The sequence below is a fragment of the Parasteatoda tepidariorum genome, chromosome 8, assembly GCF_043381705.1.
Source record: "Parasteatoda tepidariorum isolate YZ-2023 chromosome 8, CAS_Ptep_4.0, whole genome shotgun sequence".
NCBI classification, from domain to species: Eukaryota; Metazoa; Arthropoda; class Arachnida; order Araneae; family Theridiidae; genus Parasteatoda; species Parasteatoda tepidariorum.
In genome coordinates, this window is record NC_092211.1 from 58872286 (window position 1) to 58895021 (window position 22736).

The 22736-nt window shown below is 27.9% G+C and overlaps 2 protein-coding genes across 5 annotated transcripts in view; one reads left to right on the top strand and one right to left on the bottom strand.

Annotated features, from left to right (window-relative positions):
- Window positions 1-9449, top strand: part of LOC107443482 (sodium-independent sulfate anion transporter) — a 54438-nt gene extending 44989 nt beyond the window's left edge. For all 4 annotated transcript variants that reach the window (XM_043042981.2, XM_043042984.2, XM_071184067.1 and 1 more), the window contains 7 exons: window positions 1898-1956; window positions 3500-3586; window positions 3902-4001; window positions 4831-4910; window positions 4990-5055; window positions 6085-6172; window positions 9069-9449. In XM_043042981.2, the coding sequence (XP_042898915.1) occupies window positions 1898-1956; window positions 3500-3586; window positions 3902-4001; window positions 4831-4910; window positions 4990-5055; window positions 6085-6172; window positions 9069-9163 (575 nt within the window). In that variant the 3' untranslated portion in view covers window positions 9164-9449. The remainder of the gene's footprint in view (window positions 1-1897; window positions 1957-3499; window positions 3587-3901; window positions 4002-4830; window positions 4911-4989; window positions 5056-6084; window positions 6173-9068) is intronic.
- Window positions 9450-20780: 11331 nt separating this feature from the next.
- Window positions 20781-22704, bottom strand: LOC107443496 (retinol dehydrogenase 14-like). The gene has a single exon (XM_071184071.1). The coding sequence runs from the start codon at window positions 22488-22490 to the stop codon at window positions 21531-21533; it is 960 nt and encodes a 319-aa protein (XP_071040172.1). The 5' UTR covers window positions 22491-22704; the 3' UTR covers window positions 20781-21530.
- Window positions 22705-22736: the final 32 nt, after the last annotated feature.

Below are 22736 nucleotides of genomic sequence, written 5' to 3' on the forward strand. Positions count from 1 at the left end.
AAGTATATAGGTAAAGGTATGTTATTTCTTTAAAATAAAAGTATTTTTCTATATTTAAATATTTTTTTTAATCTATAATTTTTTATATTCGGCGTATACCGCGCACCCGTACATTCCAATGTGTTTTTTTTTGTATTAAAAGTGCGCGTTATACGCCGGAATATACGGTAATGCATGGTACCTTATAGGGAGAGCAACATACTCAGATTTAGCAGAGCGTCATATGTACAAAATTCCTCACGTGTTTGTGAGAAGCAAAGTGACAGTCAAAAGCAGTGGTTACCAACTGTTGACCCGCAAAGCCTGTTTTTTGTCACCCTCGACCAAAATATATTTGTTGTCATCTTTTTTGCTGACAATTTTCGTAAAAAATCTGCATGAGTTTTAAATACTTTTAAGTTTTATATCTTAACAATTTGATATCTGTTGCACATTAATTGTTTAATACATAGGTGCACATTAAAGTTATTGTAGCCAGAATTTTTTAATGTACAATTAAATATTTTTAAAAATCTACTTCTTATTTTAATTTGTAATTCAATACTTTTGTTTTGTACAACTTGATAAAAATCTGGCAGTAATATTTAATGTTCTTTCAAACATAAAAGAGTCCTATGTAAGATTTTGATAAAGTTGCGGCCCTCCATTTGACTGGTGTTGTTAATTGCGGTCCCGGCCCAATGTCCGATTGGAAAGCCCCGATCAAGAGGTAAGTAACCTGAAACAGTTGTTGTTGGTTAGGTTTGCTGCCTCTTGCTAATCACCATTTTATTCTTTTGTTCTATCTAAAAATGCGCTATCAGATATTATCAACATGGATGATGTAACTGAAGTCTGAAAGAAATATCTAAATAAGTAGTACTGCACTGTTTAAATAAAGTGTAGAAATGTAGCAACAGACTAACCATAAATTAAAAGAGAAAATTTATCTTCTGCCCAACCCACATCAGTGGATAGAGGGATAGGTGGATGTAAACTCATCTTTTAAAGAACAGCTTCTGCTGGTGCACCCCTAAATGTTGTNACTTCACGCAATCGTGAGAGGATTTTAATTTTTTGTAGGATTGAAGCACCTGTTTTGTCTCTCACCTTCCTCCAATGCGTTAAGTATTGTATGGAGCTGTAAGAAATATCTAAATAAATAGTACTTCTGCTGGTGCACCCCTAAATGTTGTTTCTTCCTTTATACATAGTGACTGACCCAACCCTTGGGGTACCAGTTTACATTATATGTGTATAGAAGCTAGATTTCTTTCCCCATGTACCATCAGGAGATGTGCTATGAGATTATCAAAAAAAAAAAAAGATAAACAAGGAAACCTAACTTAAACAGAATAGTTGAGGGTGAAGTCAGTTTATTAACATGATTTGATCCACACTTCAAAAACCAATTCTATAGCATTAGGGGTACCATTTTTCTTGTAGCATTTAAAAACACATAATTATGTAGGTTGAGCAGTGTTGCTGGAAACCTAAAACGGTGAAAAACTAAACTTTTGAGATAATTTCTGAGACAGTGTAAAAGTTCTATTGTGATCAAAAAGATGTATGTAAATTTTTTGCATTCATAAAAAAAAATTCAGGGAGTATTGTGGAGGTTTTTTTTTTTAATGAAAGGAAAAAAACGGTTTTATTAGTTTTAAGAAAATATTTAAATCAAACACGTTAGCTCTTTCCTTTCAAAAAAGAGTTTAAATATTTTATTTAATACCGAAAATTTAATTTTAGTGATTAGAAATGCATATTTGTTATATATAGGTAAAATTTTATCCAGTAATTTCCTAGTAACGAAGATTCAGATGCCTGTTACTTTTAAATCAACCTGCATCTTAACTGTTTCTTGATGAAATTTTTCTTAATGAGTTATTTTTATAAATTAAAATGTTTCTTATTCTAGAATGGGATCTCATTCCTTTTTGTGCTACTTTCTTCCTATCATTCGTCTTGGGACTGGAGGTAAAATCTGTTTTAAATTTTTCTCTAATTTATAAATCTTAATTTTCAGTTAAGGACTATTTTCAGACTATTTGCATTTATGTACAACAAATATATTTTTTCTCTGTGTTATTCAATGAAATACAAATTCTTTACAGGTTAATAACTCGAAATTCGTTGATGCAGAAGACATAAATAATGTGAAACAAAATAGCTTTAGTTTTAAATGAGTAGAAATCAACTGACAGAAATCAATTGATTTCTCCCTGTTGACCTCCTGCCTCTATTTATTGTATCAACTGTAATAAAAAAGTTTCTGTAGTTAGTAACCAAGTTTCACATTTTAAAGTGAGAATTAAAATAATAAAACTTATTTTTTTCTTAATAAACTACTAAATGAAATCAGTGATTAAATCTATCAAGCTCTCATCTAATTAAATTTCTGGGGATGTATCACCATAATAAAGAATTTTCCTAATGAATGTTTAAAGAAAAAAAAAGAGTTCATTTGGTTGGTAACTAGTATCAACAGATAGAATTCCTGTTTTTAGATTATTAATACAGTATATTTCCGAATATAAGCCCATCAATGTTTGGAAATTCATTGAAAATTTAAAACTCGTATATAAACTGACATAAAAAAATTAAGGCATGCTTTGCTTGGAAAGAAGCTTGTACCTTCCAAATTCTTAATAAGAAGTTAAAAAAATAATAGTATTTCTTTCAAATTGTCCTTTTTTGTTTCTTTTTCAGTTTTTATTTTTTTTATTTAAGCATTCTGTTTTCAATTATTATTTTATGTATTTTTGTGTTTTGTATATATGTTTCATAATATTTACTGATTATCGCTAGTGCTTGACAATAAGAGAAGTTTATTTTGTGGCGATGTCTTTATGAAATTTTCAAGTTAAGGGATGCAATTATAAGCAGACTTAAGCTTTTGAAAATTGTCTAAATTCTCGGCTTATGTTTGGAAATATACGGTTAATAGAAAATAGATTGTGCCACTTTTGCTATGAAATAAGTTGGAAATGTTCATTGCTAACAAATCTATTAACGGAAAAACTATTTCTGATGAAACATTGCTTGCTACGAAGATTGTTAAAGTGGAGTTGGAAAATTTGTTAAGCAACAAATGTACTGTACTGTACTGTAATTTCTTGTGTATAATCAGCAGATTATCTGTTAAAAACATGAGTCCTGTAACTGTGAATAATCTGTCAAACTGTTCATGTAAATAATCTGCCAAAGTTTACTGTGAATAATCTGCCAAAATTATTTCTGTACTATCAGACATCACAAATTTTCTATCCACATTCAGCAGTCATAAAAATGTAAGGGACCAACCAGTCTCGCAGAAAAGAACAAATCATTGTATAATCCCCGAATTATACAATGAATTGTGAATTTATCCATTCTGAAATTTCTCAGTGTGAAGCTGAATGTTTTGGTTACAGATTATACATTACTGCAGATAATACACAGGAAATTATAGTTATAATGTAATAATAAATAAATCATTTTTCAATAACAAATAATGTTTTTATTTATTTATTTTTTTTAGTATGGTATACTTATTGGCATTGCTTTTTCAATGTGCTTACTTTTGCTTCAAGAAGCCAAACCAAAGATTTTAATACAGGAGAGAATGGTAAGGGTACTTTTACAAAATGATATTATTTTTTAGATTTTTTTTAAACTACAATTAGTCATAATTTTATCTCTATTTAGAAGTGATATTAGTGAAAGAATACACAATATTGGAAATATGTTTCTTATAGACAAAATTTCAGATTTTGTTATAAAGATTATTAGATTTTCATTGATAAAATTATTGATTTTATGAATTTAGCATGTTCACACTCTGCTTTATTAATTAATTTAATTTATTAATTAGTATAATTTTAATCTTGCCTTATTAGGAATTTTTCAGAAATTTTTATTATATTATGTTAACTTTTTCTAGACTGAACTTGGTCGTTATTATTTATATGTGAAACCAGACAGAACTATTTTGTTTCCATCTGCTGAAACACTGCAAACAAAAATAATTAAATCTATTCCAGGTAAATATTTTAGTTCAAATACATGTAAGAAATAATTTCTGTGATATGCTTTCTTATATTTTAGCTATTCAAACTACTAACATAAGTTTGCGTTTTTACTGCATAAGGTTAATTGTCTAATGCTTTTTGTTTAAACACACTTTTCACATGTCTTAGTATTTAACACACAAACTTGTTTTTCAACATTCAGTCATAGTAATTGTCTTAAAACCAATAGTTCCACGTGTTGTAGTAGTGATTGTTCCACGTGTTGTGGATGCGTTACTCATTGTTTGGAAGCAAGACTGATTTTTTCCTTTAGATTAGATTTATGGGAAACTGGAACAATCGAGACTCTACTGTACTCCACTAAATCAATATCAACCTCTGTACTGATATGCTACATGTTTTCTATGTCCTCACTGATGTAAAACTACCTTTTCTAAAACCATTATAAATACAGTCCTTTTAAACTTTTTTCCAGGTGGACACAGGGCATTGGTATTTCGGGGAAGTAGTATTTCTGCTGCTAAATACTGGGATTTTTTGTTACATTATTGATATAGGAAGTGAACGGAAAGAAATAGTTATTCACGAGTGACTTTAAATCTGAGTTCTACTGTACAATGATAATAAATTAATAATGTTGTAGAGAATTTTTGGAAAAAAAAATAAACAAAAACTAAGCAAAAATTCAGTACGAAAAACGTTACGATTTTGTTGAAAAAATGCAGTCTCAATTTTTAACTTTAGTTTATTTTATCAAAAAAAAAATTTATCCTGTCATTTTATTACAAGTTGAATAATCATTAAATGTCATTTTGCTGCAAGTCTGGTTTTATTTTTTTAGACAAAGCAGACTCTAGCTCTTCTTATTTTGTACTCATTGATGGTGAAAATATCACTACAGCCGATTATACTATGGTCATGGTATGTAATTTTAAGGGGGGATATATATGGGATTATTATATCACTTGAATATAAATCATTTGTTTAAACTTTCTTTCAGGTCATGAAGACATTGTTCAGTGATTTTAAAGCTGTGAATATAAATATAATATTTATGCATTTTAAGGTGAGTTTATAAAATTATTATCTTTACAATATTTAATAACTTGAAAGCTTTCAACACACTTTTTCATTTGCTTACGATTTTTAATAACATTGTATTTTATTGTTTGTTTTTTTTAAGAATCAGAAATATTATACTTTTTTACAAGCTTTTATAAAATATTCAAACTAAATATTTAATGATTCAAAAAACTATACAGAGTGATATAATTGGTACTCACTCATTTCAATCACTATTATTGTTACCCATGTTTATTTGCCCCTATTGCTTATTTATATATGTTACAAGCATTGCTTTAAATCTTGCATTTTGTAAAATAGAAATGTTGTTGGAAACTGACCAACAAAATCTGCAATGATTTACATATTGTCTTGGCATAGCTCTAACCACAATAGAAAAGGCTATTCACCCCAAGGATGAATTAAGAAATTTTATATATAGTGGCACACTCCTTTTACAGTGAGTGAGAAGTCTGACTCGCTGCCAACTGTGGGCTTTTTCACAAGACTGAGAGGTCATGTGACCTTGAGCAAAGTCGTCATCCCAGTGTAGTTTGGACCTTGTTAACCAATTAACGATTTTTTGTTGAATTGAGACAAACTGTAAAACAAAGCAATGTGACGTCATGCTTCCCTCTGTGGAAGAGTGAAATAATTATGTTGCGTGTTTGAGCGTCCGTAGTCACCAATGTAGAGGAGAGCGTGTGAGAGAGATGTTTGTTGGCTGCCAGCAAGATTCGAATCAAGGACCTCTAATCACAGTAGAAAAAAGTGTACATTACAGTCCAGGGTGAATTAGGAAGTTTTAGATATAGTGGCCGGGACACCATAACCTTTTCACATTTAATGAAATGAGTTTTAGCAACTCATTTCTGAAAATATTTACTATTAGCAAAGAAATTAGGGAGTTTTTATGCTATAAACTGAATACTTATTTCTATATTTTAATAATTTACTCTGTTTTTGTTTATTGGTTCAATTTAAAATAAATGTGATAATTCTAAAGTGTATTAATGTAATGTTTTGTTAACAGCCTGAAGTTCAAGAGGCCATAGTAGGTAGTGGATTGAGTGATTTTAAACATTTTTCTTCTAAACTAGAAGCAGAAAATTATATTCAGAGTAAGCATCTTTTTTTTTTTTAATATTTTAAGGTTGCTTTAATTGTGGTTTTAACTAATATGAAAGATAGTTTTTTGTTTAAATAAAAATTTAGAAACCAAAAACAAGCAAATCAAAATTTTAAAGATATGTATGTTAGATAAGATAGATAAAGATATGTTTGTTAAAATTTCGTTTTGCTTGTTTTTATTTTCTAACTATTTATTTAAATTGTTTACATGACACAAATTTGGTTTTAGTGCTTTTTCATTTTGACTTATTATTTTAAAGTTTTTATCGTTAAATTTGTCTAAATCAATTTCATACTTTGATTAGATAGTTTTTAATGTGACATGCTTTCAGGGCCGGATTAAGCGGCCCTAGGCCATTCAAATTTTGGGGGACCTTAGATTAAATTATGTAATACATTATGTAAAAAAAATTATCTTATTTTATTAATATATCTTCCAAATTGATTTTTTTTTTAAATCGTTGTTTTTCTTAATTTTTTTTCAAAAATTTTTTTTTATTTTTTTTTTTAAAAATTACATTTTTTTTAAGGGGGCCCCTAATTATTGAGAGCCCCAGGCCTAGTCTGCCCTAATGGGTAATCCAGCCCTGCATGCTTTCCAATCAGTTCTTCAAATCAGTATTTCATTTTTGTGATATTGTGTAACCAACAGATTTTGTATTACCCAGTATACTTTATTAGTAAATTATTTGTCCATTTTTTTTCATGCTGTTTATAATAAATTTTTCAAATATTTTATATGTTTTTGCTTTTCTGCATAACTAACTGATTTTCAATTAGTGTTTTAACGTAGAAACACTACTTAGCAGGAAAACTTCTCTACAAATTACTCTCTTGTAAGTAGCTTGTCAAACAAAAACTAAAATAAATTAGATATTTATTTTCTAGTTCTGTAATTATTACTTCATTGTTCTCTCTCTCAGCGCAATGTTGGAAATATATACATTACACCTTAATTAACCATGCATATTCAATGCTTAATTATGCTTCATTCAGGGATGAGATTCTTCCGCGGATTCGCGGATTTCCGCTTTTTTTTTTTCTTCAGATTTTTCCATTTTTCCCGCTAATTTCTGCTGAAATTTTTTTTTTTTGCACAAGTTAAAATATTTTATTTTATGAAGAATTAAATTTTCCACGGAGCGAAATTATTGAAGTCTTTATTCCTCCCTCTGAAGTTTCTCTAAAAATCATTTCCTTGGGATGAAACTGGTTGACCTTTATACAGGGATGAGATTTTTTTTGTCTCTCGAATTTCAACCATTTTAAAAGTTCTCTAAAAGTTTCGTTTTTTTTTTCATAAATATCCCGCTTTTTTTTTAAATTCAGTTTTTTTAAAATTCAGAAGTAAAATAATTATATTTATGTACGATTTTCAAAGATAAACAGAAAATTCAAACTACGTCCTAGCTGCTAACCCTTCTGCATTTTTACTTATCTTAGCTATTTTCTCCGATTTCACGCACAGAAAATAAGATTTTCCGTATTTTTTATCCGTCGGCGGGATAGCTCGTATTTTCGTAATTTAGACGTCGCAACTTCTTGTATTCTGGTGTGAAAACAAACAAAAAAAATAGAGGTGGATTTGCGGTGAATATATTTATTTACTCATTCAATTAATCTTGTAAATTTTTATTTATTATGTCTAAACAAAAGCAATACAAACAAGCCTTTTAGAAATCCCAAAACCAGACTCTGAAAATAACTCGATTTTTATTCACGCGATTTTAATATCAATCATCGATTTTCGTATTTACCTGATTTAAAAGTTGCGCATTGCGATTCTTATTCAGGCGATTTAAATATTGTACATTATGATTCTTATTTACGAGATTTAAAAATCCAATATCGTGTTTTGTATTTATGCATTTTTAAAATCGCGAATTTAATATCAAACATCGATTTTCGTATTTACCTGATGTAAAAGTTGAACGTTGCGATTCTTATTCAAGCGATTTAAATATTGTACATTGCGATTCTTATTTACGAGATTTAAAAACCAATATCGCGATTTGTATTTACAAGTTTTTAAAACCCTATGTAGCAATTCGTATTCACGCGAGCTTAAAATCCAATGCCGTGATTCGTTTTTGCGGTTGTAATATCGAGCGATTTAAAAATTATACATCGTGATCTAAAAATTACGCATCATGATTTGTATTTTCGCATTTTTTAAATTTGATGTAGAGTTTCAAATTCACGTGATTTAAAAGCCTCATATCGGGATTTATAATCACATGTTTTACAAGTTTAAAAATCACACTTTTTTATCAAATTTTTGTTTATATATATATATATATATATATTCCTTGGATTTCCTCTCTTTTACTTTCTGACTACTCTCATCCCTGTTCATTTTTTGTGACATGTTATACATTTGTTATGCATATAGAGTTACTGTGAAATATTTCTAATAGACTAATTGAATAAACAGGTTTATTGTAGCTAAATTAGAGTTACAATTCATCTGCTACTCATTATTTTTTCAACAAAAACATTGTACATGTTGTCCTATCTTGTTAATCCTAATCATCCTAGTAATATTCATTTATTAAAAAATAGTCCTGTTGGTTTACATAGTTATTTATTGAGATGTGCATGCATTTCATTTTTTTGCCTAATAAATTTCACCAAAAACAAATATTTGTACCAACAACGCTTTATATATTATTTACTACACTTCCTAAGGTAAATTCCATTACACAAGTCTAAAAAGGCACACATCTGTGTTGTAGTTTTGCTATGATGTTTGTATTTATTTGGTTTTTATGTATTGTTGTAATTTTTAACTTTTATTATCATTCTTATTTTGCTATTAGTTTTTAATTTATACTACACCTAAATGCTGTTAAGCTGTAGTTGAAATGTTGCCAATCTTCATTTCAGATCAGTCAGTGTCTCCAATATCTCCCCCAGCGTACAACAGTAACTTTCCAAGGCACAGTCTACGTAGTGACGATGTTTGTTTTGATGTCTCCTGAAACTATCTAATCATAAAACCTTAAAATATCATTTTCATCTTCATAAAGAGCATGAACAAAACATGATAGTGCCTTAAACATTGCATATTTTGTATTATTCCTGTTAACTTCACGGTTATAGAAACTTACCGGTGCATTTACTCATTGTTTTTAAAGTTTTCACTGTTGTTGAGACTGGTTCTTTGCCAGAGAGCATGTTTTGAGAGTTTTAGAATGTTTTAATAATGTGTTGTAAAGAATGGGAAGCTTTGTGTAAATGAATAGTAAAATTTTTAGTTGTATTCAAGCAAGGTATTTAGTTGAATTCAGAAGGAAATGTTTTGAAGTAAATATTGGGCATTACTGCAAGATGCAGCTATTAATTTTAAGGACTGATCTGAAAATATGTGAATTACGTACTTGTTTAATATGTTTCCAAGTAGCAATAATACACTTCTATTAGCAATAATACACTTCTATTAGCAATAATACACTTCTGTTAGTAATAATAGTGTTTTATTAGCAATAATACACTTCTGCAATCGGATGTAAAAATTTTACAATCAACTTTTAAAATCTTCAATGATTTCAATTCTGTCAATCTTAAATATCTTTGATGTTCTTAAACCTTGTTCTTTTAATTGTCCTTTGTTTCTAACTACCTCTAGAACAAAGAAATTTGTTGAAAGAACAAGGTTTAAGAGTTTAGAGTTATTAAGAAAATTTTGACGATTAAAAAGCATTCCAAACAAAGACTTTAAAAGGTGGTTCTGAACTTTTAATTTTATTTTATCCACAACCGAAACCAAGAAATTTGTTAAAGGAACGAGGTTTAAGGAAGTGAAATTCGTTAAGAAAACGATTGAAAAGCATTCCAAACAAAAACTTCAAAAGTTGGTTCTGTAACTTTTAATCTTGTTTTATCTGCAATCCAAGAAATATGTTAAAAGAACAGGATTTAAAAATATGGAATTCAATTAAAAAAATGCTGACAATTAAAAAACATTCTAAACAACGATTTTAAAAGTTGGTTCTGTAACTTTTAATCTTGTTTTATCCACAATCCAAGAAATATGTTAAAGGAATAGGATTTAAAAGTATGGAATTCAATTAAAAAAATCCTGACGGTTAAAAAGCAGTCCAAACAAAGACTTTAAAAGTTGGTTCTGTAACTTTTATGTCCAAAAAAGGATGAAATCGCTTTGAAACATATTCAATGGAAAAGTAATTGATATAATATTTTCAGAAGTTATTAAAATAAGTCTAGGAAATTATAGAAAATATTTATTCATGCAAAGAATGTGATGAGAAGAATCCCCTCCAAAAATTAAGTCATTTCAATCTGCAATTGCTTATCAACAAAATGTATTGTTAATCCTTATCTCGAACACTCTCTCTATGTTGCTAAATTGTTGAGTTAAAAAATTAATTTAATATTAATGTCTGTTAATTTTTTTTCTCCAAAAAATGTGGCAAATGATTAGAAATTTAAAAAATATTAAAAATATTTTTTAATGTTGCGCTGCACTAAAAAAATATATAGACCACGGCGTTACTTGGTTATTTATATAAAAGTTAAAACTTAATTTTAGATATCCGCAACTCCAGAATACCAGTGTATCCTTCAAAACTCTATAATTTCTGAAGAATATAATATTTTATTTTAATTATAAATTATTTATAAATTTTGTTATTTTATGCTTAATGTTAGTGTTAATAAAGTGTTTACTGATTTGTTATTTTTCAGTAGTTGATCTTTTTAATTGAGCTGACAAAATATTATTTAAATTATAGTTCTATTAGAATGAAAAGAAAGGAAAATGTTCGCATATTTTGAATGAAATCAAAGTTTTTGGTATACATTACTGCAGGTTCCCGATTTTTTTTCAGCTACGGAACCCTAAACGAACAAACTTCTTTTGGCGGAATTCTGACTTATAAATATAGTTCATTAACATGTGTGAATATGCTAACCAAACGAAGAAAAAAAGCTACAAATTAATTCTGAAATATTTAATGTGATATTTGAAATTTTTTCATAGCTTTATCAATAACAGTTTTAAAATTAGGTTTTATGTTGCACAGTTGAATTCAAAAGCGAAACGGTATTTATTCTGGTAGTTTCTGACTTATGGATAAATCAAATTGAATAAAATAAGCTGAATTATGGTTTTTGAAAAAGAACTGTTATAAACTGTGAGAATAGTTAATATAGAAAAATAATTCTTTATTCTTGAATTTGGATGTTTTATTTTGAGTTTTAAATTTACGTGAGAAATACTGATGCAATCATTTGTAAATTAATATTCTTTTGGTAATTTATTCAATATTTTGTTACTGGGAAAAAATATTTATTTTTTAAAATTTGCCATTTCTTTTTTTATTGGCCTTTTACTTAAGTAATTTCATAAAATTAACGTAAATATTAAATAAGGTTGGATAGAAATTTATTACAAGTTTAAAAAATCAGTGCTTTTTAAAAAAAAAAAAAAAAAAAAAATCTTAACTCATGGAACCCCTATGACTTTTCGGCCTACCGTAAGGTTCACATTTTGGGAATTACTGCATTCATTTCTTGAAATTATACTGTTAAAACACATACTGTTAGAAGATCTGATTAATATGGGCATTGATTCTATAATTTTATTTTTATATTTAAAAACATTAACATTACTTGTTACATTTTAAGTAAATAATAAATTGTTGTTAAAAATTTTCACATAATTGTTTTAATTATTCTTTGCAAGATCTTAGAGTTAAAACAGATTTAAGTTAAGAGCATGTCATGTAACAAACTTTCTTTCATTAATTCTAGTTATGTGGGTGAAAAAATATGTGGCATTAAAACTTGTCAGAAAATTTTGAATTGATTTTGATGCATTTTTTTTTTATTTAATAGACTCTGTTTCAAATATAACCTGATTACTAAATTACTTCTAAACTGAATAAGAATATTTGATTTATTCTTTTGAAATAATTTCAGCTCATTACAAAAATTTTCATTTGTTCAAATATAAATAATTGCATTTGAAGTCACAATTTCATATATTTAAACACTATGTATTTTGATTAATGCGATGTATGACAGTGACATGAATATGACTAATGTTATGATAAATATAGTAACATATTCTTTCTTTAAAAATTTTTATTTTGTAGATAAATTTTTGAATTGAAATGTTTTGTTTTTCATTCATTATGTAGTGAAATCAAAGAGTCTAATGAAACAGATAAAATTTGCTATTATTGTTTTTTATTAAAAATAATAAGTTTTAAACATCATGACCCTAACCTGCATTGAATTTAAAACTAATTAACTGAAACTTGTGTCTTTAAAAATCCTGAAACTTCAGAAAGGAAATTGAAATTTTCTTTTTTGAGAGTATTTTTATTACTAATTTTTAAAGTATTTAAATTTTTGTAACCTTATTTTTCACTACTAAAATAAATACTGATTTAAGATCTTATTATCTTAGTTAACATATATTAATATATATTAGTTTAACGAACTCAAAATTTATGAAATCTATCTTTTTTTGGTAATTTGTACTCTTGAGCATGTCCTTCTGTTCAATCGACAACTTTTGAAATGAATAAATAAATAAAGCATCTAAGTCAACTTCATTAAACCACAGAAATGTTTTCTGTCTTTAAAGTATGATTCTTTTTTGTTTAGACTAATAAGATGTCATAAGAATAACAAAAAACTAATTTATAATTTAATTTTAGTATTATATTTTAATTAATAATACACAGTTGACACTAGATATAATATAAATTCTAATCCAGGGCAAAACAGACTTTATAACGTGAGGTCTTATACCATCAATGCAAAAAATACCATAAATATTAACTCACATCCAAGAAATTACGTGGCTAATTTTAACAAAGCTATGCTTTACTTATACAACAATTTGGTAACGGATCACCGGACTGTGTAGGGGTCAAGAAACTAGCCTTGCATCAGAAAGGTTCTGGGTTCGAATCCCGGGCAAGGCATGGATGTTCTTTCATTCTCTGTACTATCTGTCCATACAGTGGGAGCAACGCTGTCCCACCCAATAGGGTGCCCCTGAAAGAGTGACCAACAAATCTGCCCTGTTAATGCCTGAATTGACGAAATGTGAACACAGACGGGCAGTGGAACGGAAATTTAAAAAAATTCCGTAACTAATAGAAAAATTTGTAATGACGCAACTTTATTTTCGATGTTAATATACACATAAAAGTACCCTTTAAAATTATACTTTTTAGGCGATGAATGCATTGAAAACAATAAGCTTGTTCGACACTGCCATACGTCAAGATAAGTTCGAAGACCATATGTTTTATTTTTAAAATAAACCACACAAGGGAACCAACATCTTAACTATCAAACAAGATAAGTATGGTCGATAAATTTATTGAACCCTTTGAAAAGAAAGTTACATAGTTAACCCATTGTGTGGTTAGGGTACTTCCTGTCGATTTCCCAATGACTATGCAACATTTTCTTTCATTTATCCAAGTCTATCTTTCACTAACTTTTTTACCCTAAATTAAGCCCAAATAGAACAAGAGTCTAGGTAGTCATGCCATTCTTCTTTCATTTAAAGAGAATTTAAGATGTTTTACATTTGTCTTGTGGAAATATTAAAGGGAATAATGGTTTAAATAATTTCTTTGGAACTTTTTCTAAACAAAATTACTTTTTAGTTGTTATATTGAATGAACAATTTAGTGCGGGCAGTTTAATGGACATAGAAATGTCATTGCCCTTGGAATACCAACTGCAGGCTTCCTGGTGGTTCAAAATAAAAATCAGGACAGTAGTTTACAAAAAGATCAGGACATTTCATGGTACAATGCATACATTTTAGACGATTTTTTTAAGAAGAAATAAAGAACTAGAAAACATTGTAATCAACTATTTTGAAAATTTCGTTTTGTACAGTATATTTCTTTAATTGTCCACAACCAGAAAAAAAAATAAGCAAAACTCAACGTTTCCAACTAAAATCGGTCCGATTTTGCGCATACTTGAATTCTTGCAGAAATCTTGGAACCTGAATATCCTCATGACTTTGGAAATAATTCCTCAATATAAAAAAAATTAAAAGAAAATTGATAATAATAGATATTTTAGTGCAACAATAAATCACTTGTCGAATGTAAGAGAATATTGAATATAAAATCAAACAAATGATTAAAAAAAATCATCATAATCTGGAAACAAAGATAGTCAAAATAAAAAAAACTAAGGAATTAAACCATTATTTAAAGTAAATGAACATTTAAAAGTACTTCCGATTTTGCATTAGATGAAATGTTTTAAAAATTAGAAACAATGTTTTCACTGTTATTTGATGGGCAAGAAAAAAAAATTTGCTTCTCAAAAATGTTAAAATAAATTGTCAATTCAAAAATGTTAAATGTTTAACACCATTTTTAACTAACAATTGGTTGTATTAAAAAAATGATCAGCAAAAATGCTGAGTTTCTTTTTCATAAGATTAACAACTTGGATAACTGGATTTTGCAATTTTAAAAATTTAATTAGCATTATTAATTAAAATAAAAAAAAATTTATCGAAAATCCTAATCTTTCGATTTTTATAATCTACAATTTAATAATTCCCACTTGTATAGGTAGAAATTGGAATGTTCACAATACACATAAAAATCAGGACAAAAAAAACTAAAAATCAGGAGTGAATCATTTTACAGGCACCTCGAATTCCAATTGTAAAAAATCGAAAAAAATAAACAAAATCGAATGAGAGGTAAAACTGTAAACTTTAATAATTTATTACCTAAATAATGTGATTTAGCGTTTATTTTTTCATTATAGATATATAAAGTTGAACGCTGGAAGAAATTAAAAGGAGTAAAAGAAAAAAATAGCTGAAATTATAAAAGAAAGGCAAAACATATGCTTAACCACACTGAGAAAAGGGCATAAAATATGCATTTTGCTTTTGATGATAAAAAGTTAAAATTCTGAAAATTAATTTATTCAGTGAAATGTATGTTTTGATGATGGATAATTAACAGATTAATAACTTGACTTTTAACCAATATATTTAACTTGAAGTTTAAATCCCAGAATATTTATAAATTTTTGAATTTTTTTAACTTTTGTGTTACAATTTTCTTTCCTGAAAAATTTTATAAGTTCTGAATTTCATGATTCAAAACATATCACTAAATTTATACTATTGAGACATGAAGGTTAATGCAGCTTATTTGATCTATGATAACAAAATATATTTAATTTCTGATCAATATTTCTAATTGATTCCAGGTGTGTATTTTAATCTGTTTGATAAAAAAATAGACTAATCACACAATATGATTGAGTTTCAAATACTATTTTATTTCAAGTTATTAATTGCTAGAACTACTGAATTCCTTAAAAACTAATCTTAAGATCTAGAAAAATATTACATTTATTAAACAAATATTTTCATGCACAGTTACTTTTAAATATAATACCACACTCAAAATAATATAGTTGCGAGTAGAAATGCAATTTTACCTATTCACGATAAAATAGCCCTGTAGAGCAAAAGAATGCTTTTAATAAGTAAATTTCATAAATATAAATACAATTTTTTTTAAAAATAAAATAAGTTATTACTTTAAATAATATAAAACTCTAATATACAATATCACAATTTTGAAGATTATTAGTTGTAGTTATTTTATCATAAAAAAGAAAAGTGAGTAGAAAAGAAAAATAATAAAGCTCTTGCTGAGAACATATAAAACGCTTAAACTGAATATCATATTGACCTTTATACATGACGGAAAAATTCTTATTAAGATAATGTTGATTAAATTCCAAACATAAAATAACTTAATACAAGTGCTATGATAATTTTTATGTAGTATACAAATAACCTTGATTTTAGATATTTTTATCTAAATCAAGATTGTAACCATTACAAACAAAAGACAATTTGCAAATATCAATTGATACATATTGGAACAAATAACTTAATTACATCCTAATCATAAAATATGTTGTGATAATTTATTATTTTAAACAATTTTATGAGTTTTACAATACTAATATATCTGTGTTAATATGTAAAAAATTTTAAAAAATTATACTTGTAAATATATAGACTTCGAGAATAGTGATTTTTTAAAATTAAATTATATAAATATATATATGTACATAAGAAAATGGTGCTGGTTTAAAGCACAAGGACAGTGATCCATAGGACTATTAAAAAAGGGGATCTGATCTTCATATTCAAGTTGCAGTCAGTAAATTATTTAGACACAATTAAATAAAAAATACTGTACAATTTTAAAAATTGAGGTATAGTAAGGCTGAAAAGCTTACATAATTTATTTTTATAATTACTTTTTTTTATAGTTATTTATTTTTAACCACAATCATTCTTGGAACTATGAAAAAATATATTTTGTCTTGAATTTACATATTTTTTTGAAAACTCAACCTCTTTTTTATAAAAACAAAATCATTTAAATAAATAATTAAACTAAATATTAAGTTTTACAATACAGTTAGCTTCCTAAAGTCAAATTAATCTAAACTTCTAAAAACATTCCGTATTAAATATAATCAGCAAATTATTTCAGCAATTATTAAATCAATTGGCTGTACATAAAATTATAATATACAAAATCATATACAGGGTTATTCATAATTCCCTCCGGGGTTTCGAAGTGTTATAGTAAAAAAAATGAAGGCGAATATGGCAAAAAAGAACATATGATATTATTCCGAAAGTATTCAAGTTTTAATTTAAGCAGATGCCGGTAGATGGCAATAACATGTACCACTGACGCCAGTTGTAGTAAAGAAAAATGTCGTTTACATGCGGACGGAATTATGAATAACCCTGTATAATTATACATTACATAATTGTACATTATATATAATTATACATAAACATATATTTTCTATAATTTTTTAAACAGCAACTGATACTTTTGATATTGTAGTACCCAACTAAACCTTAACCGAAAACAATTTGAAATAAATGCACCATGTTTCTATGATTTACAGCACCACTAATAAAATATTGTGTATTATAATATCCTTTTATCAAAACTAAAGACAGATTATCTCATTCTTAAAATAGCCAAATAAGCATTAACAGCACAATACAACAGCAGTAATTGTTGATAAATGCATTAATATGCAGTGCAGCTAAATGCTTAATATCTAACTCTAAGCTAAGCTCCAGTGAATAGATAAAAAATAGTGCTCTTGAAATAACAGCCATTTGCAAACTTCTGTAACAAAACTATCCCTAATAAATCTAAAATATACTTAATCACTCTGTAAGCTTCAACCAAAGGCAGACTAACCGTAACATCGATTGCACTCTTGTATTGTAAACTGGAAGGACCTGAAGTAGTGCCATCGAGAATATGCGTTGATATCTTATAAACTGCCTCATAAATATAAAGACAGTATATAAGATATCAACACATATAAGTATCTAACAACAAGTTGATATCTTATACACTAGACAGTATATTATAAGATATCAACACATATAAGTCTCTAACAAAAAGTTGATATCTTATAAACTGTCTTATAAGTTATTGTGTAACCAGCTGTTTTCCTTCAATTGAGAAACTTTAAAAAATCTAAGAAAACTACTAATTTTTATCAGTTTTAGGACTATTTTGTGCATTTTTCCAAGACATTTTGGTGTTCTTGTTTAGCCTTGGTAATATGTTTTAAGGATTTTGACTTATTTGTATAATCTAATAGCTAATATTTTATATTTTTAAAATAAGCATAATTATTTGCTAGAGAACAAGCCGAGATATATGGCAAGAGTTCATTGCAAAAGTTTAGCAAAAATTTTTATAGCAACAATTACAATTAAAAAGGTTCAATTCCAAACTCTAGTTTAAGGATCAGCCATTACGTAGTTATTAATTATTATTGTGTGAGTTTTTCTCATTTTGTTAATTTTAAGACATAATCAAAACATAGTGGGCCAAATATCTGGAACATCAAGTCCAATTGGTAAAGCTGTTGGTTGATTTTGGCCTGTGGGCCACCTTTTGGAAACCCCTGCACTAGAGGGATTATATTAGATCATATCACACACATAATATCACCACTGAATGGCTTGAAGTACTGTTATATCCAATTTACTACTACATTCAACAAACAATTCCGATTTTTAACAATTCCGATTAACATTTAAACAACACCTGACATAATTACTACTTACAAGCAGCTTTATTTGTTAAACTCAGTTTTAATAATATTTATAATTGTTAAAATATTGTTCAACCACTTATTAAACATGAAAAGTTCTACATTAAGGCTAGTAAAATAAGTGATAGCAAAATACATATTTTTGTATGACGTTAAAAGTAACTTCATGCTCTTTAAGGTACGACACAGCTATATAGGAAGCATTGAAAATAATTTATTAAATATATATTATATTTTATTAAATAAATATTTTAAAAGTAGTAAAATTTATAATTCACTAATTAATCTTTTTAAAATTAGTGCCTTTCCGGACCTCTACTGTACCCTTTCCAGGAAACTCGTCATTATGGATGATCACCATATTTCCTGCTGTAGAGCCTTTCGTAGAACTACCTTGATCGCGTGGTACTGGGAGACGAGAAGCTGAATGAGGCCAGGGCCTGATTTATCATGAGGCCCAGGCCTAAGCCCCCCTCCCTAAAAGTTACAAAGCTATTCTATTTGTTTTTCCTGAAGAATTTTTTTATTAGAAATAAAAAAATTTTAAATAAATATAACCTTAAATTTACTTATATATCATAATTTACTCACGTTAAATAACTAATAAACTCTTCATAATTAAACAAGTCAATTTAGTTCAAAGTAACAACCAGGGGGCACTCAGCAGTTCTGTGTCTAGGGTTCTTTTCTAGATAAGGCCCTGAATGAGGCAACGTTTTTATTTATTTATTAATTTTTCCTTTATTTTACAAGTTACATCATTTTGTCAGTACTCTGTCATTTTCAATAAAAGAAAATAATTGACTAATACAAGTTCTACTTTTGCCCTAGTCAAACATTTTTTAAACAATTTGAAGTTACAGTGTGGTACCTTATAGCATATACATCTAGTATTTAAAATTTTCTATATTCTATGGATTCCTATTTACAAACATTGAGCAATTTTGTTACACTTATAGGTTTGTATTAATCATATATCGTTTTTACATTTAGCTTTTTTGCTCCATCTTATTTTTCGTAAATCTCAAAGAACAAATTATGTTACTTCACTCGGGATATTTACGTATCATGATCGGCCATGCTAACTACAATTGCCAAGGTGCCAAATTGATTTTAAATGAGAAATTTAAAAAACAACAACATGTAGAGGTTTGCCCGAGGGTGGCTATAAGTTATACCCTTCGTGCTGGTCCCTTTTTGTGATAGATTTTTTTTTTTTTTTTTTAGTTTCTCGAGAGCTGCTGCCAGGAAGTTGTCAAGGCATCGCACCTATTCAACCACAGATCATGATATAGAAATATCTCCACTTACTAACTGGCGTAAAAAAGTTTTTTTTTTTCTCAAAAAAATTAAGCAGACAAGTTGAAAACGAAACTTTTTTCATAAAAATTGGTGAACCATAAAGCGTAAAGTTTTCTTACATCGATTTCATTGAAGCAAAGAACAATCAATATAAATATCCTTCATTAATTAAGAATTTTAAAAAGGTTCCCCTAATACCAAAAAAAAAAAAAAAGTTTCATGCAACATCATCGATTTAAATTTAGCTAAGTTGAAAACAGGATAAGAAGTTGAAAAAATTAATCAATTTGCAGATATTATATTAGAAATTGGATAGCAGATGGAAGAAAGTTTTTTCCTTCCTTCATATGTGAAGTTTTGACAGCTATTTAAACTGTGAATTTTAATTTTGTCTATCTCAAAAATTAGATGAATTTACAAAACAGGAGCATTAAAGATACCAGTGTTCTGCACTCTGCATCATAACTAGAATACTTTTTATAATATTTAAGGGTTGCTTACCCAAGATTATGAAAATTTGGAAATACTTTATAATACCAAATTGTGACAGCAACAGATGTTTCACTAGCAAAATGTTTTACACAGTATATCTATGCCTAACTAAAATAAATCTTAACTATATTTCAATGATAAGAAATCATTATTTGTTTCGTACAGCAATTTCTACAATGATGATGAAAAGCTGTTAATCAGCTGTGCAAGTATTAAATTAACAACTTAATTGATAATTTCTTCAAAATTCAAAACATTTGTTTTTTCTACTAAACTATATGATGAATTTCAATACAAATTAAATAAAATACTGAAAATACATTATATTTAACTAGAAAATGTATTTAACCTGACTTGAAATCAACACTCAGTTTTATTTTCTTTAAAAAAAACTTTCCCTAAACCTATAGAGTATATTGTAATTACTCTCTTTCCAGGGTCATAAGAAAATGGCCAAAATAGCATTGCACACAGCAACGTAGAATAATAAAGACAATTTCTAAATTCATGGCTGGATATTGTAAACATGAAGTAACATCTCAGTTTTTATATCACAAACTATGAAGTAAATTTAATTTTTTTATATTTAGCTTTTGCACTGGATTCTTCTTCATAAATTCTTATCATCAAGTTCATTCTTTAAGCTTTTCTTTTTTTTTAAAATCTTTAATATCCTACTTTTTCTTTCACCATCTCCAAGTTTAAGATATAGCACAATGCAAAACTGTCTGACAAACTTGATAAAGAGTTCAGAGAAAAAAAGAAAGGAGCAAGGACATTAATTTTCCAACAAATGATAGATAAATATCTACCTTAATTGGTCCTCATCATGTTCAAACTAAACAAATATGAAGTTATTGCTAAAACATCCACTATGCTGAAATTCCAGGTAAAATTTAAATAGGCAACATTAGTAAAAGTTTTCAGACAGTAAAAATATTAGATATTCTATCTACAGGGGTCTGTAACTTCATAAATTCAACTTTAGGAAAAACAGTAGAATAATTTCACAAAATACTTTTTCTTAAAGTTTTATTTTTGTGTCTCGTAAGAAACGATAAATCCATATTTTTGTGTTGATTTTTTAATATAATTTTTAATTTTCACAAAATAGGTATCTCTCTGAAAAACCTAGACAGACCCCTGGTCGAAAATGCATCAGTTTAGCCAAATTTCAATACAGAAAAGCAAAATAAATAAAAACATATTTCTCTAAACATGCAATTCAATAATGTAAATACTTGGCTTAAAAAAAATGATAATTTCTAAAACTAGAAAGTACATGAGGTGTGTAGAATTAATAAGACAATTCAAAAATTAATTGCTGGACAGTATATCAGCAAAAAAGAAATAACATTCCATTTTTCTATACATCACACAGTATTTTCTATAAATCTAATGCTTGGCTTTTTGGCAGTATTCTTCTGAAATATCCCATAACTTTTTAGCAACCTTATCATCAAGAGCATTTTTGGCGTAAGGCTCTTTTTTACAGTTACTGTAATAACATCCACTTTCTCCTTCAACGTCTTCAGATATAGCACAGTGCAAAATTGTCTGACAACCTTGATAAGGAGTTCTTACAAAGAACAAAGCAAATGGAGCAAGGGCAATCATTTTCCACCAACTGATAGATATATATCTACCTAAATTGGTCCACACCATACCTGGACTAATCGCATATACAGAAACATCAGATCCTTTCAATCGTTTGGCTAATTCCCTAGTAAATAGAGCATTTGCCAATTTACTATTTTTGTATGCCATTTTCTTGTCATAATCGGATTTGGAGTTCAAAGTTTCAAAATTTAAACAGCCTGTTTTATATAAGGCTGAACTAACCACAACTATTCTGGAAGGAGCAGACTGTTTTAATTTTTCTAACAGAAGCTTAGTGAGAAGAAAATGGCCTAAATGATTAACACCAAACTGCATTTCGAAACCTTCTTTGGTGGTCATAAACGGGCATTGGAATACACCAGCATTGTTGATTAACACATCGAGTTGTTCTTCGCTACGAACAAATTCTTTAGCAAAATTTTTTATGGAATCAAAAGAAGATAGATCTAATTCCATGATTTTAAGTACACCATTATTGGATCTAGATCGAACGTCGATCAAAGCTTTTTGCGCTTTCTCTGGATCTCTACATGCTAATATAACCCGAGCTCCGCGTTGGGCTAACTCCAATGCGGTTGCTTTACCAAGACCACAATTAGCACCGGTGATAACGACTGTTTTGTTTTTCATATTTCGTTTGCTTTTGCATCTGCCCCATTTATATTCTCGGTATTTGCGGATGACAATCATCACAACTAAGGCAGCAGCGGAAACACTGCATATTTTGATCAACATTTTGCCGACTACCAAAGTTCTAAACGATAAAGAAACTATTTTCTTATGACGAGATTTTCACAAGCAAAGACGCAAAACTCTATCAATTATTAAACTGATCTGTATTCTTACAAACGGCAGTGTTAACGATTTAAAGGTTATTATAGCAGACGTTATTTATTTTGGGTGAAATCGAAAATGAAATTCATTTCACTTCAAGTCAAAATTATGATGAAAATGCAAATTATTTATTTATTAAGGATTTAC